This window comes from Pleurodeles waltl, chromosome 1_2 (genome assembly GCF_031143425.1).
Source record: "Pleurodeles waltl isolate 20211129_DDA chromosome 1_2, aPleWal1.hap1.20221129, whole genome shotgun sequence".
In the NCBI taxonomy this organism is placed as follows: domain Eukaryota; kingdom Metazoa; phylum Chordata; class Amphibia; order Caudata; family Salamandridae; genus Pleurodeles; species Pleurodeles waltl.
In genome coordinates, this window is record NC_090437.1 from 42,808,500 (window position 1) to 42,835,931 (window position 27,432).

General features: G+C 43.5%; 1 protein-coding gene across 2 annotated transcripts in view; it reads left to right on the plus strand.

Moving 5' to 3' along the window:
- Nucleotides 1–27,432, plus strand: part of SLC10A6 (solute carrier family 10 member 6) — a 118,960-nt gene that overhangs the window by 43,953 nt on the left and 47,575 nt on the right. For both annotated transcript variants that reach the window (XM_069236055.1, XM_069236065.1), the window contains exon 2: nt 25,424–25,542. In XM_069236055.1, the coding sequence (XP_069092156.1) occupies nt 25,424–25,542 (119 nt within the window). The remainder of the gene's footprint in view (nt 1–25,423; nt 25,543–27,432) is intronic.

The following is a 27,432-nucleotide window of genomic DNA, read 5'->3' on the forward strand; positions in this document are numbered from 1 at the left end:
TCCTGGCTTAGCTTGTCCACCTTACTAATAAACTTGTCCATTTTCCTCTCTAAAGCCAGGAATGCCGCAGGATCAATAGGAGGGGCTGCTGCTGTCTGTGTGCTGGCAGAGGTGCTCGGTGTGGGAGTTGTTGTTAGCCCACTGGACTGTCCTGCAGCTCTGAAATTGCTCGGTCCAGGTCATGCTGCAGAGGCAGGGTCAACTGTCCCCGCCGTTGCTGAGGCCACTTGGGGAGAACTGGTGGATGTGGTGGTGGTGGCTGTTGTGGGCAATGTTGGGCCACCCTGTGGTGAGGCCCACCATGCTCCGGAGGCCCGATGCGCTTGGTATTTTCGGGCCATCCTTGGAACCCCGACTGCACCTGCGGGATGTGCGGGTATCTCATTGCCCGCCTTTCAAACTGATGTCTCTGTGCGGCACTCATGTTTGCAGCTGTGAAGAGAAAGGGCAACTATTTACCATAGGAAATGCATTGGGTGGAATAGCACATTGGGTCAATTGCACATTACTTTTACTGTAGTTGTAACAGCTATTTTCACAACATAGATCATTGAAAGTCTCAGAGGAAGTACATGGGAAGCCTGCATACAAAAGGGCATCTCACACCTAGCATATCCATGTCTCTACATGATGGGTGACATCAGCCTAAACTTGTCATCCAAATAATGGGTAATGCAGCTGACATTATGGCTGTACCTCTTCCGCCTACTGACTTCACTACATATGTCACTATATGTGATAACAATCACAACCCTCAATATCTGCCATTTGTAATTGTTTTTTGCTAATATAGAACTCATGTGCCATAACCGAGTGTGTACACTAGGTTCAAAAAAAAGTTGCAAATGGTCACAAGTATGTGTAACATACTGGTTGCTACAGTCCTAGGTACCCTATTTGCAAACACATGGCAGTCTTTGAGGGTGGGGTGGGAAGAACAACCAACAATCCCATATTCAATGCACACCCAGGAGTGTATAGAAAGGTCAACAAGTTTTTGCCTCCACACACAACACCAATGAAGGGCTAGCAACAAATTGGAGTCAGCTAAACCTTGTCCTATCCAAGGTCCACACATGTCAAAATGTACTGACTTAGGCCAACATCACATACTACCAGTGAGGCATATTTTACCACACACACAGAGGAGCAAGAACACCCATGATCATGAGTAGAATGAACACCTAGGCCATTGCACTCTAGTCCCACACACTTCTAGTTCAACTTGTGGAAGTACATGCCCCCGGAAGATCCAACCTACAGTGTACTCAGTCAGTCCTCAACTAGGGAAGCAGCATATTTCAGACAAGCCTTTTGCAGAAGCTATCTGGGAGAATGTGAGTCTGAAATGCAGACTCAGTCCAAGCCAAGTCCCAGAGCAACTCTTACATTAACCAGTGTATTCCACATGACTCATCCCATTCTCCATAGCGGGGCCGACTGGAATGGCCTACAGACCCCAAATCTGAGAGATGGATAAGCATAGGTCTACTAAAACTGAAATGATATTTGAAATCCCACTAATGGAACAATACTAATGAATGGGCAGCACATCAAACCTTGAATTCTGTTGAACACACAGTAGTCCATCATGCATCACCAGCAAACAATAAAAATAGCACACATGCAACACTCACTGTAGGTGTCGGGTCCGCAAAAGGAGCCACCTCTCCCACAGTGTACGGTGCAGGTCCACCTGTAAAGCATGGAAGGAAGAATATACTCAGAATCCGTGCACTGACAAACAATTGCAATTACAAAGACAATGTGAGAATATGACATGCGTAATGAAACACTTTCACACATGCTCATACTGCATGGAATAATTCTTGAGCAACATTTACATTGGATGAGTCTCCTGCTACAGTTACACACCCTACTACACACATGCAGTGGCCTGGACAGTCATGTGGTGTCAAAGATGCACCTCCATTAGTATGCCCCAACAATATAGGGGTGCATTCATCTCATCATGTGCATCCAAGAGAGACATCCAAAAGCTGGTTACTTGAGGACTGCATGACCCCTCAAACTCAAACAGCCTATGTGGTCCTTTTCAACACACACCAACCAGACACACATGTGACATATGTGTGGACAACATAGCCAACTTCAATTGACGTGAAGGCAGCACTCATTTATAGCATCATATTGGGTTTACAAATGTAAGTCTAGCTATGGCGTCTACATATGTAGGTATGATGTTTCAACATCCATTTTTCAGTGGCGATTGTGACCTGTAGAGTTCAAATTGAGGCATTAACGTGTCGCTTGTCTGACACAAAGGCAACACTACATTACATACTGCTACAGGCAACTGGTATGTGTAGAAAACATGAGCTACCTGACTGCTAGCATTTGTCTTCCTTCACATTGTGCAACAATTACCCAGTAGGTTTCCCTAGCATTACACACAGTCAGCTACTTATCTAGCAGATTGGGTAACAATCTTCACATGTCCCCACACAGCTTTAAATTGTTCACATGTAATTGATGTGTACTCACCAACATGGCCACCAATCCTGATTCCCAGGTGGTCCAGCAGATCTTTCTCCCTGGATATCAGATCAGCCCAGCGGTGCTTAAGTTGATGGTCATTCCTCAGGCTAACATAGACACGGACCAAGTGATGGCGCACCTTCCCCCACCAGACTTTACGGGCCTCCGTGTGATACCCCTGTATCACACGACCCCCAGCCTCCAGCATGAGTGGGAGGAAATGGCAAGCAAGCCATATAAATCCCCCCAATTCCTCCTCACCCATCCTGGCAAGCTGTGGCCTACCTGACATCTCAGCACTAACAAAGTGGAAAAAGTTGGAGAAAAAGGAAAAGGGGGAAATGGGGAAAGGTAGAGTAGTGAAATACAAAGAAAACTTAGGAAGAAGAGCCCAACTAACTCCTAAATTACACTACCCAGAACAGACTCCCACAGACAATAAAAGAAACACTGGACTTGACAAAATTATACAATACAGACTCACACAGTATTCAACAACAAGACAATGATGACAAAAGCACAATAGAGAAGGTACACTGGACACAAAAGCACTAAAACACAGGACAACACTTTCCACACAGCCACACAGTCTAGAATAATCTGAGACTGCAAAGTGAAAGTGAAAGTACACCCACAGTACAGATTCTGTAAACAGGATATCCTATTACATCACATCCTGCATAAAATGGCCGCCGTTTTATTTCTCCGTTATGCGTAATTTTTTCATGCATAAAGATAGTGCGTCATATTTTTTGACGCATAAGAGTGCACATAATGCAGAGTCAAAAAAAAAATCAGCATTGTTCCCTTATATTTGTTTGAGGCTTATTTTACAGTTCTAGAGTTGAAATTTAAGCCGCTGGCAAATATGATGAGCAAATATAAAAATTAATTTTGACTCTGCATTATATGCACTCCTGTGCGTCAAAAAATTTTTTTACGCCCAAGCTGTATGCGTGGAAATATGACGCATTATGGGAAAAATGGTGGCCATGTAATGCTGGTTATTAATATATTTATTTTAATTTGATTTTTTTGACTCAGCATTATGTGCACTCCTGTACGTCAAACAATTATGACGCCCAAGCTGTATGCGTGGAAATATGACGCATTATAGAAAAAAATGGTGGCCATGTAATGCTGGTTATTAATATATTTATTTTAATTTGATTTTTTTGACTCAGCATTATGTGCACTCCTGTACGTCAAAAAATTATGACGCCCAAGCTGTATGCGTGGAAATATGATGCATTATAGAAAAAAATGGTGGCCATGTCATGCTGGTTATTAATATATTTATTTTAATTTGATTTTTTTGACTCAGCATTATGTGCACTCCTATGCGTCAAAAATTATGACGCACAAGCTGTATGCGTGGAAATATGACGCATTATGACAAATATGTCTTTAATTTGTCAAATTGTTAAAATAATTTTGTCATGACCAAACGGTGCTAAGTGATACACATTTGGGGTTAGCTATGGCACATGTCCCTTATAGGATGTATAGAAGGTATTCACAGTGCAATAGTAATGATTGCTCAAAATGGTTATTACCCATAATTGTACACATATTTTGGGTAATTGCTGATGGCTAATTTCAAATGATGAATGGGATACCAGGATGTATTTCTTAGCAAAAATGTGTCCACATTTATCACGGTAATCAAAATTATATATAGGCCAAATAGGTAGTGCAATTGTCACCTACACTTTTTATGGGGGTAACCATGTCCTAATTATGAGTTTGTGTATCTTATATGTGTTTTACTTTTGACATGTAGGCCACACATGCGCCTTATGCATGTGTGTACTTCACATGTGCATATTTCATGTATATTTGGGGGGCGGTAGAGGTGGACTTAGGCCCCCAGCACCCTAGGGTTTGCCCTTCCAGACTAGCTAATTTATCCAAGGGTTTCCCTAATTCAGTAATGCTAAACCTGCAGCAGCAGGCTCATGGAAGCCCATAGGGTATGATTCACTGTTTGCCATTCAATAATCCCATTTGCCCATTTGACGTTTGCCCTATTGATTCTTTGGAGCAATCTGACATACCATTTTGCATTGATATTTTTTGCTAAATCTCAACGTTCCTCATGTGCTGATGACAAATAGGTTGTTGATGTATGTGGCCCTTTATGCATTACCTGGTTTAGTGGCATGTTTCATTCTTCCTGCTAGGTTCCAACTGGGACACTACTGTGATCGGCTGCTTGTAAATATTTTGTTGATTGGATGGTACATGTTTATATGTGTGGTCCAATGTAGATCCACTATCAACTGTCAGGGTGTATGTTGTCACTGTAATTTCCAGGTCTCCTCATGAGTTAGTGGCAGCTAATCTTGTTTCAATTGGGCATTGTTTGTAGCAAAAATGGAGAGAAGCCATTGAGGACATGGTCACCTACACATGGATGGTCCCACCCTGTCACTGAACACATGTAATGAGACTTTCGAATGGGCAACCTTTTTGTGCTGAGTGAGAGAATGTCTCAGGTGTCTGAATCTGGCATGTGTCATTGCCACATTTCTACTCCAGTTGGCCTCTGTGGATGGTAATGTATCATGAAATATCATAGCCTCTGTGCAGAAGTAAATGGCTGGTATTCAACACACAACTCATCTTTATCATTTGAAAAAGTGTTACTCAGCGTTTTGAACAGTCAGGGTCCTCATATGTGTTGACTTTTCATGGACATTATCTGAGGTTGCTGGCTTTGTTGGAGGCCATTTACACCATCATACACTATGGTCCTGGTCCACTGTCACACTTTTAAGTTTAGGCATTAATGAAGGTCAGACAACGGAAGGGCCAAGATTTGGCTATTCATGGGCACTGTCACAAGTCTGATGCAAATGACAGTCAGATGATACACTACTATGTATTTGAGTATACATTGATGAGGCTAATTAAAAATTAGTGTCTGAGGTACAAAAGGTTTTGAACAGCATGTGTGGTCCATAGGTGGACCCCAGGTATCTGTAGAGTGACCCACGGACAGGTGCCAGTCAGGCTGACAGGATGCTGGGTCAATCAGGAGCAAGCTCTTTCAGTAATCACATGATCACGTGTTCTGACTAGGACTGGTCAGAGGGAGCATTAGACAGTTGAGATGTCACACTGTGTATGTCCTGTGTTGCTTTGAAGGTGACACATGAACCCTGATAAAGTGTTACACGGCAACATTAGTGTCAAAGCTTAGTGATGTAACGGCTCACATTCAAACATGTATGCAGTAGGAGGCATCAGCAGGGACGGGGCATGTACATTTGGGTGGTGTGCATGGAGGGGATCACAGGTGTGGCCTCCATCTGTGTCTCACTAGTCCTGTCAGATGGGATTAGCTGATAAATAGCCTACAGTACCTTTCACAGAAGAATCAATCTACAGTTGATACCAGGCCTTATAAACTCCAAGGCAGTGTATTATATGAGCTGTGTTCCATGCAGTGAGATGGTAGTATGACAATGGTCGGCATAGTAAAGGGTGTGGCACACTGGATGACTCTTGTGAGTGTGTGTGTGTAGATGAGGGAATCTGAGTGTACACAAATCGGCATTCCAGGGACCTCTTCAGACAGGTGGGGTGTGAGCAGCTGCAAGTGTGTGTAATGTTTTTAGAAAAGGGCTGACATGTAGATGTGATGTGATGTGCTGGATGCTTGTCATAGATGTAGCACTTGTGCTGTGTATGTTCTGCTTATGTGTAACTCTAGTGACAGATAGTCATTGCAATGATAGTAAGTAGTTGGAATTACTGTTGCCAAGAGTCTAGTACTACATTCCTGTTCCTGAAGCATTAGCATGTGAACTGCCTGATGTATGAGGCCTGTTTTCCCCTAGTTGAGTGATGGTGTTTTAGTTGTGTGCCATCTGCTGCGATGATCCATGTTTCCTACATGTATGTGAGTCATATGTGTGGTCCTCAGCTATTGCCCTTCAAAGGTGAACTGTACAGGATGTCTGTCATTTACATGGTGTGTGTATTTGACCATTGTATGGTGGCCATTACATTTGTGGTGTATATTTTTTGTGTGATGATTGTTATATCATTATTGCTCAATGAGACGACATTCTTCTTCAGCAATTTCAAACTAAAGGTGGGCAGAAAAGAATAGGCCAAACCATGATGTGGTGTTTGTTATCTGTGTTTATTTACAATTGTGCATTAAGTGGTGATAGTGATAATTAAGAAAATAAATTATTTACAATCTGTTGGCGCCTACGCACTCCAGCAGCCCTGTTTGGTTGTTCCCCCTCCTGTTGCAGGCCAGCATCCTCCTCTTTGTCGTCTTCAGGCATGTATGTGTCTGGTTCCAGGAGGGGAATGTTCCTTTTTACACAAATGTTGTGCAATATGGCACAAGTGAGTATGATCCTACAGACCATCTCTGGGGAATATAGTAGGCTACCGCCAGTGATGTCAAGGCAGCGGAACCTTGACTTGAGGATCCCAAAGGTGCGCTCGACAATGCTGCGTGTCCTCTTATGGGCATCGTTGTATGCCCGCTCCGCAGCAGTAGTCGGGTTCCCAAATGGTGTCATTAGCCATGGCTGGATGCCATACCCCTGATCAGCTGAAAGAAAAACACAGAATGGGATCATGTTGATGTAGCTGGCACTATTGAAAAGACCTTTAATGGCAGTAGTTGTCTTGTGTTGTCTGTGACTCTTTTGTGTACTAATGTGACATCCTATACTTGTAGGCTATACCTTCTGCATTGTGTTTTTTCCTTGGTTGAGCAAGTGTTTGTCTGCTAACCGTTTGTCAGCAGTATGTTTTGGGATTTGCAATAGAGTGTGTCCTCCCTAGCATTGTGACTTGTGATACAGGTGTCCGTGTGTCTTCACTGAGGGTGAGATGATAGTTCCATGCACATTTAAAATTGAAAGTGTTGTTAACACGTTCATATCAAAGTACCCTGGACATCCCATACCTTGAAACTTATGCAATGTATTAATGTAAAGGTTATTGTGACACTTACAATTTTCAAGGTGACATTTAGGCAACCACACTCATTAATGTCTTCACATTAAGCTGTACAGTAAATTCCAATGTGTGACAGGTTCAATGGTGAGTTAAGAAACATGGCTAGTGATGTGAGGACCTCAGTGTGTTCCTGTCTAGATGTTGCTGTTGTGGTGTATGTGTTGTGTGTCCTAGAGGGTTGCTGTGCAGTGTGTATATAAGTAGGTTTCTGTACTTACCAACAAGTAGTCCATTGCCACACCGTCCATCCTGGAAGTGTTGGTTGATGGTGCTGTGACGGAAGATGAAGGAGTCATGTACACTCCCAGGATATTTAGCCACGATGTTGCTGATCAATCCCTGGTGATCGACTATGGCCTGCACGTTGATTGAATGTGTGTGCTTCCTGTTGCGGTAGAGGTGTTCAGAGGCGAATGATGGCATCCAGTACTTTTGGCAGAAATGCGGAGAATGATGGTTGTGATATTCCGCCAACCAGGGCACCAGTTGTTTGAAACGAGCCACTTGCCAGCAGGTGAAGTACGGCAAGCAGCTTTGTTTCTGTTGGGATAGTGCGGGGTGTCACCAAAGTGGGGGCCAACTGCTGTTCAATGTTTTGCAGCAGCTGCTGAATGGCCTGCCAGTTCAACCGGTACCTCTGTATGATGTCGTGTTCCCTGAGGCCATGCAGGGTTGTTCTTGGGCGGAATATCCTCTCCTGCCTTATGCGCTGCCTTTGGGGTCCCTGCTGTTGTTGTTGTAGCTGATGTTGTTGCTGCAGGGCTCTGCGTCTACGTGCACGCTGGATAAAAATCACCTCCATGTCTCCCTGTTGCTGCTCTGCTGCTCTGCTGTTTGTTCTGTGTGTTCTGATTAAATACAGGTGTGTTTGCCCCATTTTAACGCCTGCCCTGACCCAGGCATTAAATTTTGACGCACATCGGGCTTTGCGTCATTTTTTTGCTCCGCCTCCCGGCCGAGAGTCATTTTTGCCCGGAAGCATAAATACGACGCACGACCGTGTGCGTCGTTTTTTGGACGGGAACGCCTACCCTGCATATCATTAACGCAGGGTGGGTTGCCGCATCCAGAAAATGACGCACACGGCAGATTGTTGTCGTCCGCGTGCTCGGGCGTCAGGGTTTAAATATGGGGCAACGTTTGCGCTGATTGTGCGTCATATTTTTTGGCCCTTCATGTCTTCGGCTCAATAGTCTCAGTGCCACTGTAATGCTTAAACGCTTTCAACAATCTCTCATAATAAGCATGGATGGACTCCTTGACCTCCTGTGAGGTCCGGTGGATTTTCTGCCAATCAGTTACTATCAGCGACACTTTCTGCTTCAAAAACTCAATTACTTTATGATAGTACTTCATCACCTCCTCAGATGGTGCTCCAGTCACCGTATCCCTTGCTGGTTCCTGTGTCTGCCAGTCCACACCTCTCTTGCACTCAAGCCATAAATCAGGTGGAACAATGATCTCAAACAAGGTATTCAAGTCCTCCCAGAGACACTTCTCAAGCTTCACAAACCTGTCTGTCTGCTGATACCACTCTATCGGTTTCTCCCTCAACCTGGGATAATCATTTGTAAATGACAAAATGTCTCCCCTAGTCCACGGTACGTGGATTAAGACCCCTCCAGCTGTTTCTCTCATTGGTAACAATTTTACTGACTCCGTGTCTGGTGAAGCTATAGCTTGACTTGATCCCGGACTGTCGCTTTTCTCCTTATCTCTCTTCTTTGCCATCTGCCTTCCGATTTCTCTACAGCTCCCCAGATCTGCGCACTGTGCAGTATTTCTTTAAGGTGCGCTTTCATTCCGGCAGACCTCATATGCTCAAAATCCTTGGAGTCAAAGTCTAATCTGTAACTTCTTTTCAAATGTTTAGTATTCTCAATATCTATATTGTATTTGTCTGCCAGGTTCGCCAACCTCTGATGTACCTTACCTACTTCTTTAGTGATTTTGGGGCACAGATATCTCAATTCTGCTTCTGTGTATGACTCTAACTTGTTCACCCCCATTGTCCCTTCCACTAGTTCCGCAGCTTCTACTCCCAGTCTCACAAAATGTTGGTATTCTTCCCTTTCTGGCTTTTCCACAGTATTTTGTGATGCATAGGTCTTTTCTAACCACTCATTCAACTGCTGTACAGTAAAACCTTGCAACAAAATATTCCCTGCATGCATCATTGGCGACTGTGAGGCATTTGTACTTACTGTCTGCGGGGTCAGCATACCTAACCCTGCTTGCCTCGTTGCTTCTAAAGGTGCTTCAGTCGGATTAAGGTCTAACGAGGACCTGGGTCCTTCAGCTGGTTGCTCTCTTTGTGCCATTAATTGGGGAGTTCCTATGGACCCTCTTATTGCCTCTTGGGTCATTATTCCCTGATCACACATACCAGGCTTACCCTGTGCATACAATGGTACCGGGGGACCAACTGTGATAGGTAGCAATATGGCAGCTGGTGTCTGACCTGTTCCCAACCCCCGCGGAGCAGTAACTTCCAACGCTTGGCTCACTGTGGCTGGTGCAGGTACTAACGGAGATCCTGCTGCTGGATTATAACCCGGGATCAGCTGTTGCTGTGGCTGGGGCAGCAATTGCGGAGTTGGCTCAATCTGCACTAACCTCGATTTCGGATCAGGCGGCACCATTAGGTTCGTAGTAGTCTCTAGTACTGGGACATCTGGATAGATTCTCTGTATCTGCGGAGGAGGTTGCAACTGTATCGGTATGTCTGGCGCAGTGGGTACGCTGACACCATTTTGTGTCAAAACTGTATCACTAGTCTGTACTGTATCTGTAACTCCCTTATCCTGCGTCTGGTTCCTAGGACCCGCACTAGTGCTCAGGGCATTGTCGTCTACTGCGTAAGGTGGCGGGCGATCATGCAACAACTGATTAAGAAACTCCTCATCATCTGAGTCGTCTTCCTCTATCCAAGACCTCTTAGTCTCCTTTGGTTTGCTAGAGATCTTATCTGTCTTACAGGTGACTTTCTTTCCCTGTGTCTCGTCTTCATGTGTTATTGCTGGAAACAATTTGAGTCCGTCAACTATTCCCCTTCTCCACATTTTGCTCTCATTGTCCCATCTAGCCTCAGCTAAAGTCTTTTCTGACCTCTTCATTCTTCTCTCAAATTTCTGCTGTCTTTGTTTAATAGCCATTAAATCCCAGACTGCTAGTGCCTCATACTGATCTGGCCTCGGAGGTGGCTTTTGTACAGTTAACATCCACCTCAAATTTTCCAATATTCTCGTATTGAACGTTCCGTGTTCCGGAAACGCTAAACATCCCTCCTTCTCTGTTAATTTGCGCCATTGTTTCATCCATAAACAAGGCGCGACTCCCTTTTCCTCAATTACTATATAAGCTGGAGTATCCTCAGGCGGTGTAGGCTCCCCTTCAATTGCCATAATGTAAGCATCTCCTTTCAGGGCGCTCCCAAAAGCCTTAATAAAATTAATCTTTGCGTCTTTTCTTTGTTTTGTATTTGATCAGGAAGTGACTTTAATTCCCAGGACACTCTTCACCCACCTTTCTCAACCTATTGCCACTCACGGACGGCTGCCAATCCGTGCGCGACCCCTCTCGGTAACTGACCTATCCCAACGCGGCACTGCTGACGTCACACTCACACACTGCAGCTGACAAAGTCTTGCGGCTTGTCCTCCTTACACTAGATTCACACCAAACTAATGCAAAATTAATGCGAGTACCTTTATCAACAACAACAACTCAAATTTGCCGGTTTACTACAGGGAGAGTATACAATCACTTCAGAACTTTACAGAGATTTCACTTGAAGCCTCGGCCGCTACCTTCTCCTTCTTAGTTCCCGCATACGCAAGCAGAATTCGACCTGCAAATCCTACTCTCGACTTGTCAATGGTTTGTCCTAGTGCACTTTAGAACTTGCCAAATCTCCATTGAAGGTTTCACTCATACACTTGACTCAAACTCGACTTGTCAACCACGCCCAATTGACCTAATTAAACCGCACAAATTACAACATAACCCCAAGTGTCTCCTACACTTGTCAATATACTCCGGAGTCTTAGACCACGACGGGTCCGTACATTAACAACCAACCACGTGGATAATTTTTTAGCACAAAGCGCCACACTCACATGAAGTACGCCGACTTCCCTGCTCTCATACTGCGAAGTAGGCCACTCCTGCTAAAACAATATCACCTGGCCTAAACACACATAATCCTCACAAACCACCTCTAATATGCATAAGCTGAGCAATTGCAAATTCTACACCACACATGCTAAAACGAAGAGAACATTCCCAACTCACTTAGGCAGGCTCCGAGATCCCGGGAAAGTCATGGGGAATTTAGAAACGCATCATACCTATCTCCGAAAAACAATTTAAACAATAATTCTCCGTCGTAGGGCCCCAAAGGGCCTAAACTGTCGCTCTGCTACCAGAACTGTTAACGCGTCCCTCTATGATAATTCATTACACATCAGGACTCGTTTTAGGCCAAGGAATCTTTTGACCCAGTTGAGAGACACCTTAGGACAAGATAGCTAATCAATATGTAAATCAGTACGTCAATAATGTCATCAATATTTAGTACAACAATGCATTTCACCTTAGTCAAAGTCATTCAATCAATTCAAGACACCACCATGACCTTGCAGTCATGAATAACCACACCAGTTTAGTTGAATTTTTATGAGGTTTATTCCCTATTGATTACGATTCTAAGAGCAGGTGTGTTAGTCTCAAAACCAAGAGACAAAATAGCATAGTCACAATATGGCAACTCTGATAAGATTTCATTAAGGCAAGAATCACAAACATCAAAACATAACACGGTGTGAACATAGATCAACTTTAGCATAGTGTCATTAACGCATTACTGTAGTTCAGCAAAGCATGGATTCAGTCGTTTGTCTATTTGCGTCAGTTTAGTGATTCCCTGTCCTAACCACTGATTAGCATAGGCATGTTGGGCTTCATGCAAAACAATCTAGAACACCAATTTGGAAAACATCTAGCCATGGTCTCTGTCAAATGTAAGCAGTTGGAACCTAGAAAGGAAAAGCAAACAGACAAATCACAAGTTCATTGTCATAGTTACCCTCCAAAGTTTAGGTCAGCACTCAGGTTCAGTCTTCGTCTTCAGGACATCAGTTGATTCGCCATCAGTCAGAGACTCAGCTCACGGGGTAAAACAGGGCACTTCCCTCAGGTAGAGTGTAAATGGGCAGACTAAGGACAAGGATGTTTCTGAGTAAAATCAGCAAAGTCACTAGGCAAAGTGACAAAGTCTCTGGATTATCTCAAGTCGCATTAGCATCTCCCTAACTAACTCTCCTGGTCTCCTGCTCCCTAATTCTCTCTACTTCCTGGTGAAATATGTTTTTTATCCCTTTTTGTTGTACATTCCCCTAAAATCTGATTGGATAATTATTGCACCCCACTATCTTTAGCCAATTAAAAAACAGATTATGTCATTAATCTTTCACCCCACACTAGTTCTCAGACATTTTATTTGTCCATATGATTGACGTCTTCAGAGGTAACACGTCCGGTATGATTTCATCCTTCTGTAATTTCTTTGCACATCTTTGGTCAGTAGCTCCATTGTCTGTACCAGTTTGAACGACCTTGTACAATATACTAATCTACACTGTTGCATTTTAGTTATTACATTTCTACAAGCAATATGAATTTCATGAGAACAAATCTACTATAGTTACATTCAACTTCTAATTTGAAGGAAAAAACAAGAGTTCATGTCCTTTTGCGAGTCAGCATACTGCACGTTTAGAAAAACACATTTAATATGAGAGCCAGGCAGCTAGGCCTCGACTCATGCTAACGAAGGCCTACAAAATGTATTTAGCAACACTTTAATAACATAATCATTCATAATTAGTACAAAACCATTCTTTAACAGATCACTAGTCATTTTTATAAGTCTCCGTATACAATGGTGGCCACTCCCCATGGTCACATTTCAAGTGCACGTTTTGGCAAAACAGGTTAATACAGTTTCTATGTGGCATTATCACACATTAGTTCATAAACATTTCTTGTTAATATATTTGATTATATAAGCTACGCTCTCTCTCAATACTAATGAAGAAACTGATAGTCCATTAATCAAGATAAGACAGACAGACGTTAGGGGAGCACTGTGGGTCCCTGCTTGGTCTGTGTGCAGGACCTAAAGGGAAACAATTATGTAGGTAGAGGCCGCAGTCTTTCAGACCCAGCATGTATTCCCTAGTAGTAACAATTAGTTAAATATCTGACATTTTTGCACTCTGAGGTTGGATGGCTCCACTTTCTGTCAAATAGTGTTTTCAAGGTAAGGAGAGTGTGGAATGCCAGAATTCTAGGTAAAAGTACAGTTCTGTGTACTAAACTAAAGTTATAAACTAGAAAAAATATAGTATCTTCGAGATCTGTCAGTAATGATTTTAGTTATCATCATGTTTCTTGGAATATACAAGTCAAGGTTATTTATGATTAGGAACTCTAAACGAGGTCCACATAAAAAGATATAAAAATTAAATATATGCATAAACGATCAAATACTTTACCCAACAAACAAGGACTCCACCCATAAAGTGCATCATGATAAGATTCCCTAACCCATTACATTAAAAGAAATCCTAGTACGCCCCCTACCCTACTTCTTTAAGAAACTGCGCACCATAAAAAAAATCTTTAAATTTAATATGCTTAAAATAAATATGAGAAACATTTAAAAAAAAAAAAAAGAATTCTAAAACAGAACAATTCATTGGGAGGATCACGCAAGGCGTGGAGAAACGCTGGTACAGACAGTATGGAAAGCTGGAGACAAATGGGTTTTAGCTACTTACGCCGAAACGAAAAAAGGGATGGACAGGCAAATAGAACATGATTTAAGACTTGGGTTTTAGCTAAACAGAAGTTGCACTCTTTAGCCGAGCCATGCCATTTTACCAGAAGCGCTTTCAAAGGTAGCAATCCCTGGCGAACCAGCATCCAAAAATGCATAACCCCATGAGGTAGATTCCATGTGATATAAGGTTGTGTTTTTTTTTTTTTAGTATTAAGGTGTCTGCTAAGTTCAGAAAGGATCTCTTTTTTGCACAATTTTCTATGTCCATTTGAAAGCTTAAGCACCACGCAGCCTGTTTGAAGCCAATTTTCAATTGATAGGGGGTAATAGGCAGGACCTGATTGCAGTCTAATTCCAGCCTTTGTAGAGCATAGGAAATATTCTTACAGATGGTATACCTGAAATTATTGTTCGCCAGAATTTCTTTCCTCAGCAAGTACCTTAAAGTATTATCCTCACTCCTTGTGAGGCAAGCGACCCAGCATATAACCCCTGCTAAGCACAGAACAAACACACTTCTTAAACCCAGTTCCAGCCTTAAGGCCGCCACAGAAGTAGCTGAATTAACAGACAAAAGTTTTCTAAGGGTTTTGCCTTCCAACAGATTCAAAACCCCCATTTAGAGAAACCAATCAATTCCAAACCATATAGGAGGGCTGCAGGAATTTTTGCTCGGTAGACCGCTAAAAGGTTTGCAAAGTGCCTCCTTCCAGTGGCCATATACAAAGCCCCTAAGACTCTAAGACTCTTGCTTGACAGTTAGCTTTGGATTTATTGTTTTCTATATGATCTTTATTGCTAAGATTCCCACAGACTATTTTCCCTAAAAAGCGTAAGAGTTCACAATTTCCAGCTTTTTAATGGCTAGGAACCAGTGGAAATTAGCGAACTTCATTTTTTTGTTTCTATAAAAGCATATAACCCTGCTTTTCAAGGCATTAACCTTTAAAAAGTGGGCCTCAGTGTACTGTGACAAAAACTGAAGATGGTTATTTAGGCCTTTAGGGGTTAAGTCGAAAATTATAAAATCAACAGCATATAATAAGCAGCAAACAGAATTCCTGCCTATTTGCGGGGTAAAACCTTGCTCTGGGAGAGGTAAGAGGGAAGATATGAAACATATAGAGAGAAGAAAAAAGGCTCCAAGAGGCATCCTTGTTTTAATCCATTCAGAGAGGGTATCTCTTGGGATAAAGCTTTGTCCCCCCCTAAAAGTATTCTACACCAAGTAGAGGAGTGAATTGCCATCACTAGCTCAAGAAGAATATTAGGCATACCCAAGTTAGCCAGCTTTCCCCATAACAAATCTCTATCCACTTTGTCAAAAGCTATTGAAAAGTCGATAAATGCGGCATAGACCACTCCACCTCTTACTATCTCATACCTTTCGGTGATGACTTGTAACGTTGCAATATTATCCAAAGTGCTATGATTACGCCTAAACCCTTTTTGCTCTAGGGTAATGATATTGTTCTCACCTGCCCAAATAGTTAGTCTGGAAAGCAGGCATTTAGTAAAGATTTTCCCCACTGCGAGCAGAAGGGTGATCTGCCGATAGTTGGCTGGACAGTTACGATCGCCCTTCTTAAATAAAGGCACAATAATACTCCCGACCCAGACAGGTGGGATATTTCTGGAAAGGAAGCACCTTCTAAAAACCGCAAATAAAATATCAATGGCCAGCTCTTTCTCCTTTACTGTAGGAGGGTCAATGGAATGTGACCCATCATTTTTGGGAAGCCAGAACAATTCAACTACATTTGATGCATAAAGGGCGGCGATAAATTCAGTCCAACGAGCTTCAGCTCTGGCTATGGGGGAAGAGCGTATTCTTGACGCGCAGCCTTTGCCAACCGATGACCAAAAACGTCTAGCATGACCCTTTAACACTGCTTCCCTGAAGTGGATCCAAAGCCTGTCCAAAGAGCCTCTTGCAAGATGGCCCTTCAAGGGCCTCCTCCTCCTTTTTAACAGGTCCACCCTTGAGTCCCTTTCAGGTGAATACTCTAAGTACTAGGGCCCTCATTCTGACCTTGGCGGGCGGCGGAGGCCGCCCGCCAAAGTCCCGCCGTCAGGTTACCGTTCCGCGGTCGAAAGACCGCGGCGGTAATTCTGACTTTCCCGCTGGGCTGGCGGGCGGTCGCCTTCAGACCGCCAGCCAGCCCAGCGGGAAAGAGGCTTCCACGATGAAGCCGGCTCGGAATCGAGCCGGCGGAGTGGAAGCTGTGCGACGGGTGCAGTTGCACCCGTCGCGTATTTCACTGTCTGCGCAGCAGACAGTGAAATACATGTAGGGGCCCTCTTACGGGGGCCCCTGCAATGCCCATGCCAGTGGCATGGGCACTGCAGGGGCCCCCAGGGGCCCCGCGACCCCCCCTACCGCCATCCGGATCTCGGCGGTCCGACCGCCGGGATCTGGATGGCGGTAGGGGGGGTCGGAATCCCCGCGGCGGTGCAGCAAGCTGCGCCGCCGCGGAGGATTCAATGGGGCCGCGGTACACTGGCGGGACCCCGCCAGTGGTGCCGGTCCGACCGCGGCTTTACCGCCGCGGTCGGAATCCCCATTGGAGCACCGCCGGCCTGTCGGCGGTGCTCCCGCGGTCCTCCGCCCTGGCGGTCAAAGACCGCCAGGGTCAGAATGACCACCTATATCCTAACCAGACAATTTATTTCCCTATTCAGGTCAGCTGCTTCATAAGTTTCACAAAGTTTTGCAATTCATTCCACTCTCAGATATCCCGATCTGCAACAGCAAGTTTTAAGATCTCTAACCTGCCTGAGATCCTTCTGTGAGCCCATTGGGTCCTCCCTGTCTTTTTATCGAAAATGAAGATTGACCCACCCAACTGCCAGGTCCCCGTCATTGGCATGTTCAATTCCAACGAGAAGAAAAGCAAATTGTGGTTACTAACTGAAGTATTTATAATCTTTAAATCATTCAATAGAGAGAAAGAGGTATGACCTAGCACCAGGTAATCCAATATTGCCTTCCCCTCTGGGGAAACATACGTGAAGGAAGCTGGGGAATCCAAGGGAGACCTTCCATTAGCTATGATACAATCATTTCTCCTAAGAAGGTCAAGTAGAATTGTCCCTCTCTTATTTGTTCTTATCAAGGAGGGGAAAACACAGGATGGAATTTGCTGGGCTTCTTCTCTCGCAACCTCGCGGACATGGCACAAAACGTGGTTGGAAATGTTGCTGTTTAAGTCTCCAACTAGTAGTACATAGGAAGGAGACTCACTATCTAGCTCATTTTCTATATAAACAAAACCCTTCTGCAACAAGGTGTCATAGACCACTTTGGGGGTATGTAGGCATTGGCCAGTAACATGGGGTAGAGCCCCCGGACAGATTATGAACCTGAAGGGTTAAGGTCATAAAAAGGTTACTAGGATCTTTATAACAATCATAATTTCACTTAAGTTTAGTTGACAGCAAGCATGTGACTCCCCCTTTAGCATGCCCCCTTCTAGAAGGGGTGGCCTTAAAGTCTATAACATAATAATCATCCCACGGTAAATCCCTATCAGTACAAGTCTCCTGGAGGCAAATCAAATCAGGATTTAAAAGACTGAGACAAGATAACTTCTCTCTACTATATTTTACCCCTACATCATTCCATGAGATAATTTTTAGGCCGACACTAGTTGAGGGATTGAAACAGGAACCTAGGTCCCTGTGCCTGATTTAAGGCACTCGAGAGTGAACCCCTCCCATCCAGACCATTAATGTTTTTTTGCTCAGGGGCTGTTGATGCTTCCCGCAGTGACACCTGCCTACCATTCCCTGCAAGGGAAACTGTCAGGTCCTGCAAATCTACCCTGGGCCTAAACTCATACTGGTCCTTAGAGTTGGGTGCCTCCGGAGACAAATAACAATCTTTGTTCTTTTCCACTAGCATCTCCCCACTAGCACCAGCCTAATTCAAACCCAAAAAGGGGACCACATCAATCCTGCAGCACTGAAAGACATCAGCATTTTGAAGGACCAATTTAGCCAAGCACTTAAAGCAAAAGAAAATCCTTGACTTAAAACCTACATTAGAATACAATAGAGAAACAAGGTCAATGTCACAGCTTTCAATTGACCTCAAAGGGTCAGACTCCGAGAAGCAGTTTAACAAAGCAGGTCTATTCAAAATTAAATCTGCATCAAAGATTGGAATAAAGTCTACTATATATGTGTCTGTACTGCATCCTGTTGCAGGAAAGCCTTCTGAAGATACAGGGCCGTTAGAGTCTCCCTTTAGCCTAGGGAACGAAAATATTGGAGCTGTTGGGTTCATTGCAGGAGGCGGACCAGGGGGGTGAACAAAGAAAGACTCACTCGCAGGCTCCCTCCCAAGCTCCCTGGTGGCTGCTCCAATAGCCCCAGATGCGGTCCCTGACGCCAAAGAGGAGGGAGAAATCATGCTAGATACCTCCATGCATTTTTTGTGAGGAATCTCTCGTCTCAGAGAAATGTGCTTTCCTTCTGCCTTTCTTAGTGACCCTTCAAACTGATCATTTCTCTTTTTTTCCCTCCCTTTCTTGACGGAGGAGCAGGCAACTCCGGAGAGCAATTATTTTGATTAGATAAGGCTTTAAATATTGGGAATACCTTCTGCTCAGGCTGATTAGACTTTGCCAACTGTTTACTCTTAACCAGGGAGGGGTAAAAATAAATCGTATGAAGTCCACTGGGGTATCAAGCGGTGCCCTTTTATCGATAGTCTCTTTACCCTGGGATTTACCAGCCTGCATGATCGGCTCCATGCAAGAACATACCATGGGATTCTCCAGCTCATTTAATAGGAACGGGGGGACAGCCAGTGACCCAGCGAGGCCTTGATTCAAACTCCTGTTTTTGTGATCTTTAGACAATTCCTTCAAGATGGCTGTCACAGAATCGAGAATACAGTCAGATCCTCCTACAAATTTCTCCAGCCGTTTTAAAATTGAGGAAAGCAAATTACTGCTTACTTCCAGAACTGGGGTCACAGGTAGGTGAGAGTACACAGAGTCTTGGATGGACGGGGTACTGCTAAACAAATGAAGACCTGTTGGTGGGAGCGTAGGCACGGGATCCCCAGGAGGCGAAGAATAGTCCTTCACCTGATACCCATATCTCCTACAGAGGTCTAAGTCCAAATTGGGCAGGGAGAAGTCATGAAGCCCAGTGACAGGAGTCCCTCTAGCCCTCAAGTGGGCAAAGGAATCCTGGAGAACTTCGACAGACTTAACTAATCCTCAGAAGGTCTCTACAGACGAAGATGGGCTAACTAGCAGGAGGTGGTAGGAGAGGAAAGTGGCGGTGTCCTGAGCGAGTTCTGAATGCTCTGTAGAATGGTCTCCTGGGGAGCTATGTCCTCTGCTCTCCCCACAGTCTACTATCGGCAGAGTAGGACTCCTATGAAACCCCCTTGAACAGGGTTCCACTTTGCTCCATGCCAGCTGCCATGCCTTTTTCCCATAAAGTAAAATTGATTCTGTCCCTTCACCCGTAAGGCCGGATTGACCTTATTCTGAAGGGAATTGGATTTAGTTTTTGTAGATGTCCTTCCTGGGAGCAGGCCCCCTGAACGTAGTTTCTTTAGGGTCATAATTTTTGCCTCTCCACCAACCACCAGGACCAAGTGAAAGCAGAGGGAGGATGGAGAAGTCTCTCACCTTACTCAAAAGCAATATCCATTATGGTCTTAGAGGCCAGTCCTCCCGGATTTGAAGGTCCTCCCCTCTCTTCTCCTCTCCGGGCTGCTCCGAATTCGCTATTCCCTAAGAAGCGGGCAAACTACTTTTGACACACTTCCAGGGCGCTCAGCAGCTTTGTGTCCGTCAACACCCCAGTGCGAGCAGATCAGGACAGCAATGCGTGGCAAGCCACACTGGCCTAACACCAGCTGCTTCTTCTCCTAACTGGCTGCCTTCGGCCTAGTGCATCCCGGTCGCCACAGGAACTCCAAGCTCCAGGTTCTCCAGGCACAGCGCCTCTCACCCGGAGCTCACACCGGGGACTTTTCACCGTTTTCCCACTGAAATTCCAGCCCACTCCATAGTCCAATGATGTGGGCTGGGTGCCAGTGGTGACATACTATGGGGCCGACTGGAATGATCACCAATGCCACAAGCCCACTGATCACCCCTCTATACCGCTATCCTACTATGGAGAGGGCAGGCGACTTGATAAAAAGGGCCGGGTCGGTCCAAAAGTTAACTCTGCAGCTGTGGAAGGGGGCGACCAGGAGTAGAATGTTGAATAGCCTGGGATGCAGGAGACTCACCCCTTCTTCTCCCTGCTTCTGGTGGCAGGACGGTGAGCAAGGCCTGCAGGACAGCAAGATGGCAGTCAGCAGTCGGGCCGGCAGCAAACGCTGTCAGGGAGAGTCCCTCTTTTTTCCCTGCTTCCATCGGCAGGGCTGGGCAGGATGGGTCAATGGGCCGGACCGGGAAGGTGGGCCGATGGACAGAGGGGCCGGCGACAAGCGCACTCGGCCGGGACAGCCAAGACTCGGCTGGGGCTGCCAAAGCTGCTCAGCCAACGCTCCTCCTTCTTCCTCCTCTCTTCTACGCTCTGCACTCCCTGTGTCTTCCCAGCAGCCCCACTCCATGCTCCACCCTTAAGAGCAATACAACTTTCTCTGTATATTTTTATTCCACAAGATAACAGCACATCTTCTGACCTCAAAATATGACACTCTTCTGCAACGTTACTTCCTTAGCAAACCAAGCAAGTTCAAACATGTGTTACAGCGTGCTTTTTGATTAATTATTAGTCCTTGTTCATGACCTCCCCATGATTCGGGATCCGGGTAACTCTCCAACAGCGTCCTCCCTTCTTCACTATATTGATGCATCTTGGAATATACTCAGAAATGTTTTTGTGCTTTGTAGATACAACTAGCATGCCTTTAGCCCTTCAGTGGTCAGTAGACTTAAGGCATTTTCAAGTCAGGCCATTCTTGACAGAAATAGAATACAGGGAAGGTAGTCTCTGCAATTTAAAAGTTTGGATAGGGAAGTCCATGGCATACCCTGTGGTCTTCTACAAAGGCGGTTTCAATTGCAGTGATGAGTGTTATGTTGTTTGTGTGCAGTCTGAATGGGCACATTCAAGTTTGGTCCAGAACAAAATGTGTGTATATCAGTGTTACTTGATGACCATAGATGTGCTCTAAATATATAACCTGGAAAACACAGATAGAAAGAGTGAAAATATTATGCAGAGGCTGAGGGAGCTGGCAGATATTGGTTCTCTATACAGTGGTGCAGACTTAGAGCTATGTGTATGTATCTGTGTATGTATCTCTTTCTTGAACTTCCTTGTTTCTGGATTTCTTTTGTTGCAGCTGCTAAAACTACAGGTGCTCCCGACAACTTGATATTGGTGGCTAGGTATCATGAGGTCTGTTTCAGACTGCTTTGTAGATTATGTGATGTTGGCTGTCATGGGGGCCAATTGAGTTCTCTAAGCATGGGTGTTTGTGTGGGAATATTCGATCCAGAGATGTGGTTCCACAGTGGTGCAACAAGTAGCTGTAACAGCTATGAGTAATGGAGTTGTACCTTGGTGCAAACCTGATATGTTTTTAGTAAGCTTGTGGTAGTTCACAAGTACAGAACTCCAGGGTTTGTTTAACAATTGTCAGGTTAGGTGTTTGGGAACAGCAACCTGAATGAAAGGGCAGATTATCTTTTTCTCTGGAGAAAGTCATACCTCCAATTTGTGATATGCTAAATTAATGGATTTCTATTTGCAGAAGAACCTTAGATTAGATGTTGGACAAGGTTTCTTCTACTTTACATCTCAGTGAAGGGTGGAAGAGCCAATAAATACACTGTAGCAATTGCTTGGGCAATGCAGACGATCATAAAGGCTTTTATCTGGCCATAGGAAGCCAGTTCAACACTTGCAGTGATAGGATGATGTCATGTGACTGAAGAAGGAGAAGTGTTTAGCCACTATCTCTGGAGCCATTGGAGTCCACCGAAAATACATTTAGACTTACAGAACTAAAGAGCATTGGCATCATTCAGCTGAGAAAGTGTCAAAGTTGTGGTGCCTGGGCATGAAGACAGGAGCCAAGAAAAGGGTAGACTCTCCTAAGAATTCTTAGATGATGAAATGTGTTCCTGACAATTATGTTAACTGGAGGCCCAAAGCTACAGTCTGAGTCCAGAGTGACTGCTAGGAGTTTCACATAATAATTAGGGGTGTGAATGCTGCCCAGCTCAGTAGCCCACCAAGATAAGAACATAATGTGCTACAAATGTCCATAGGTAATTATTTCCAAATTACTGGTATTACCTCCAGGTGAAGCTTGGACATCCAGTCATAAAGGGTGAAAATACACGATCTGAGTGCTCTGCAGTCGTTACTTCAACATTGTTCAGGTTTTAGCCTCATCTACATGTCATCAGCATAATTGAGCAGTAGAACAACATCATCATTACAATCACAATAAAGATGTAATGTGCAGCTGCAGGTATTGCTTTGTAAAAGGAGGAACTACAACCTTAAAGTTATCACATTAAAAATAAGAAATCACCACCACGCAAAACACCAAGATTCAATCCTCAGATCTACTTACTGTTCACGACCACTATGCAGTTTGTGATCACTGTGCTGTTAAAATGTTTTTACAGAATACAAGGATCATGATCTTATCATTGAAACCAATGGCTGTGTCATTAAAGTAACTTGCACAGATACTTATGTTGTGTGTACCCTGAGGAGGCTGAATAGTGACCCACAAGTACCAACTGATGAATCTATCTCGCAAATAGAGTGACCCAAGACAAATACAAAACATACATTTCTTATTTGATGTTAACCTTAATAAAACCTGTATCTCAGTCGCCGGTGTTTGACTTCAGGTCTTAAATGCATGCACCTGGGGAACCTGGGCTTTTTGTACTGATGTCACCCCTGACCATTGTAAAAAACGCAGCCACACAAGGTGTTGGTAGCTCAAAAATCTTTTGAACTGCTTGTCAAAGTTTATAGTTAATGCCTCCAGGGAACCTAAACTATGAATACACTAAGAACTGTTATGCCTAATGACACCAGCAGGACTTATTGTGTAATTGATGTGAATGATGAGGTCATGGATGAACTTTGACCCTTGCATAAAATTGCTTGTGAGCCCACAAGCTTAGAATGAGAAAAGACTGATAAAGTGAATGGTAGGTGAGGTTTTCAGAAGAGGATCTGAGCAGCTTTTAAGCCAACTGTTGATGGTCCTCAGTACATCGTGGCAGGGTTAGGATACCCAAGTCTAGACTTCTTGGTAGGAGTTTCGGGTGCTCTTGAGACAGAGATGTTGCAAATCATGTGCATAATTATAGAGCCTGCAACAGTGCTGGAGATCCAATGTAAACATTAAACACCAATGGTAAAAGGGGTGACCCCTGATGCACACTGCAGGTAAGATGAGAAATGAAAGAGGTGAACAGACCAAGCTGAACCGCCTGTGTGTGAACCCTCAAGAAGGAAGCTACCCAGTTCAGAGCCAGACCTGAAAGGCTTATGCCTCCAAACAATCTGCCAAAATCACATGGTCAACCGTATCGAAGGCAGCCTAGAGGTCATGGAGGACCAAAGCTGTGACCTGCCCCACATCGATGCCTAGCCTTAGATCATGAGTTACCACAGCATCACTGCTTCAATACTGGTGTTTGGGCAAAAAACAGTTTGAAGAGGATGCAAGAAATTAGAGGCCTGAAAATAATTATGCAGCTCTTGGGCAATATGTGCTTCCAGAATTTTGGCTGAGTAAGGAAGGAGAGAAAGGGGTACCTATAAAATCTTGATGCATAGGATGGAAGTAGATGACCAAGTACCAATAAATTGTTACGGTATTGGATGGAAGTACATGACAAGGGCAAGGTTTGTTTGATATTTCTCCTTTCTTCAATCAACAAAGGGTCTCATCAAGTCAAATAATAGAGAGGAAAGGCAATTCATAACAAAACACACAGATGAGGATAACATAGTTAGCAGTAGAAAATTGAGCACAAAAACCAAGAGCAAATCGCTGGAGAATATTGAGAATGAAGTCTAAGCTCATCAAAAAATAGAGATACTCAGATGTTCATGGCATGCTAGCAAGAATTCACTATGCTAGGGTAAAGGGAGAAGAGGAAGTCAAAGCCAGCAAGTAGGTCATCACAGCTGAGTAGTATGCACTTCTGTGTGGGGAACAAGGTTCTTTAGCTAGCCAGAAAGGAAAAACAAACAAGAATCTGTCCTTCATTAAACTAAAGGAAAGGAAAGGAAAGTGAAGCCATCTTGGGATCTGCTTCAAACCATGGCTTCAGTAGCAAGTCATAGCAAAATATGGTTGTTAGATGGCAAGAGGTGCCCTTACAAAGTTTACAACAATGTTTTCTTGTCCTAAAACATTTCTATTGATAGTAAAACATCCTGCCAAATGATTTTTCATGTTTACTTTATTAATTCTGCTGACTATTGTTGACGGAGTGTTTGTTTTATCAGTATTTACTCTGTAAAGGTAGCTATATTCGTACAGATCCCAAGTACATTATTTATTGCTTTAGGGGTTGTTGATATGCAGTGTCTGCATTTCAGTACAAGATTTTCAGTGGTCATCCTCCTAATTATAGCATGAACCAGTCTTAATAGCTAAACTGTTCATTGCATTATCTTCCCAATCTACAATGCATGCAGTTACTAAGCCAAACTCCGTTTTGAGGTAAGTTCAAGTTGGAACATCTAGATATTTGTTCTACGTAAACACAATTACCATGTCCTCCATTTAGAAGGCAAGCTGTGTCCATATCTAGCTCAATGCTTGATTGTAAATTGTGGGGTGAAATTTGTAATTATACAAAGACTTTCACACGTGTTGATCTAAACTGATCTTGAAAATTGCATCGAAAGTAGATGCTAATTGTCTCTTACGAATGGCTGTAAATGAGTCCACAAGAACTAATCAAATGCTTTGTTCAACCTCTAATAATGTGTGGCTTATATTTCTTACTATCAGTAAGTTAGCAGCTTAGAGTCCAGGAACTTAATTCAGCATTTAACAATGTAAATTTTTCATCATCATCATAAAGACATATGTTGTCTTTCTTTACTTTTCAGCCTTACGATGACAACATGTTCAACCATACTTGCCATGGGAATGATGCCCCTGTGCCTCTTTGTCTACTCTCGATCTTGGGAAATATCACACAGCATTAAAATTCCATATGCAAACATAGGTACTTGTCTCCGTTATTTTTTTTTAAAATCAAGTGTTGCCTGATAAAGTATGACTTTTCAATGCCTCCAACCTAAAACTGCTCCAGCGGCTACTCATGGCCCGATTCACAAAGGGACTTACGACTGTTAAAGTTAGGAGTTCTTAGTCTCCGTACTCATGGCAGAAACTCTGCACTCGGGGTGGAGTCTCTGCACTGAGCACTGCACTGCAGAGATTTCACCACAAATTCAGAGATTCTGCACTTCTAACTTTACGAATCATAAGTCCCTTTAGAAATTGGGCCCTCAATATTGATGAGTCACTTCAGCTTTGAACCATAACTTGCACCTTCACCATGTGCAGAGTTGCCATTTATAATTTTATTTCAGTTGTCATTAGTGATGCTATCAGTGATCTCATAGAACATGTCATGAGTAATGTAATGTGTGAGGTCATAAGCAGTACATGATGAGGGTGCAAGTTATAGTTACTATAGCCAATCATATCTAATCTTTTGATCTGCAGGACCTTAAATTCTCAAAAAATACAGAACTATTTACACCATATCACAAAAAGCTTGCTTTCTGGGTAAAGATCTAGCTTTCTGCCAAACGTGGTATAATTCATTTTAGCCATTTATTCTGAATTGCTGTCCACTGTTCCCATGGAAAATTGCATGGGAAATCATGTTTTGGGATGCCCCTTTTTCTTGGTCCTTGCTCGACAGCTCACCCTAAAACTTTCCAGGGAGGAGCTGCGGTAGTTTGTTTTGGGAATATTTTGTGAAGATTCATTAAATGGCTCCTAAGTTATTAGCAAACCCCAAAATCCATCCCCTCCATACACAATGTTGTCAACTGGCTAGTCACACTACATTAACTATAACTCACATTCTCCCCATACACTGCTTATACAATTTTATATTAGATTACATATAGCATGTTAAATGCATTTATGAGAACAATTTGCTTGAGAGAGAGAAGTTATTGTTAATGTAGTGTGGCTAGCAAGTTGAAAACACTGTCTACAGAGGTGTGTGAGTTCTAATACATTTCAACCAGGGGAAAAGTTATAACTGTAAGTTGTAACTATAACTTTAGAATTTCTAAGGGCTGTGTAGTTTAGGTTGGTTTTGTATACAAAAAATAACTTATCTATCTATCTCTCTCTGTATATATATATATATATATATATAAAACCTTTATAGTAACTTTTCATAATGAGAAATCATGCCCAAAGCCAAGAAGAACAGTTTGTCACAATTAATAACTCAGCCCTACTATGTAGAGCATAAGCTTTCCCACAATCCAAAGTGTGCAATTCAAGCAATCTGTTTTATTGGAAGTACAGAACTTTGGCTCCATAAATTGCTGTCCACAAGGGAACCAACATTTGAGTGGGACCCAGGTCCCTTTCTCAGTAGTGCTTCTACAGGCCCTTTTTCTGTTGCACCTGTGAACGTCTGATAGAGGAGGTAAGTTTGTGTTTTATGCACAATTTACACAAGAGAAAAGTTACATCAAGCCGGCAGCTGATTTTTTTATTTGCAGCACCGTGAAGATCTGTCCAACACAGATTTGCAAATAAAATAAAGTAAATTTAGAGTTTGACTGTACGACATGCCTCTCCCAGTGCCCAACTTAATGCAAGTGTTTTCCAAGGAGAGAGCATTGCTTTTGAGTGGAAGGTTAGGAAATTAAAGTATTAAAATACAATTTCAAAACATTGTAAAGCAATAGAAGAGACAACAAGTTAAGACCTATGGCCTGATTTAGAGTTTGGAGGATGGGGTTACTCTTTCACAAACATGATGGATATCTTGCCACCATATTATGATTCCATGATATGTTACAGAAATATGACGGACGGGACACTCGTCACATTTGTGACAGAGTTACCCATTCGCCAC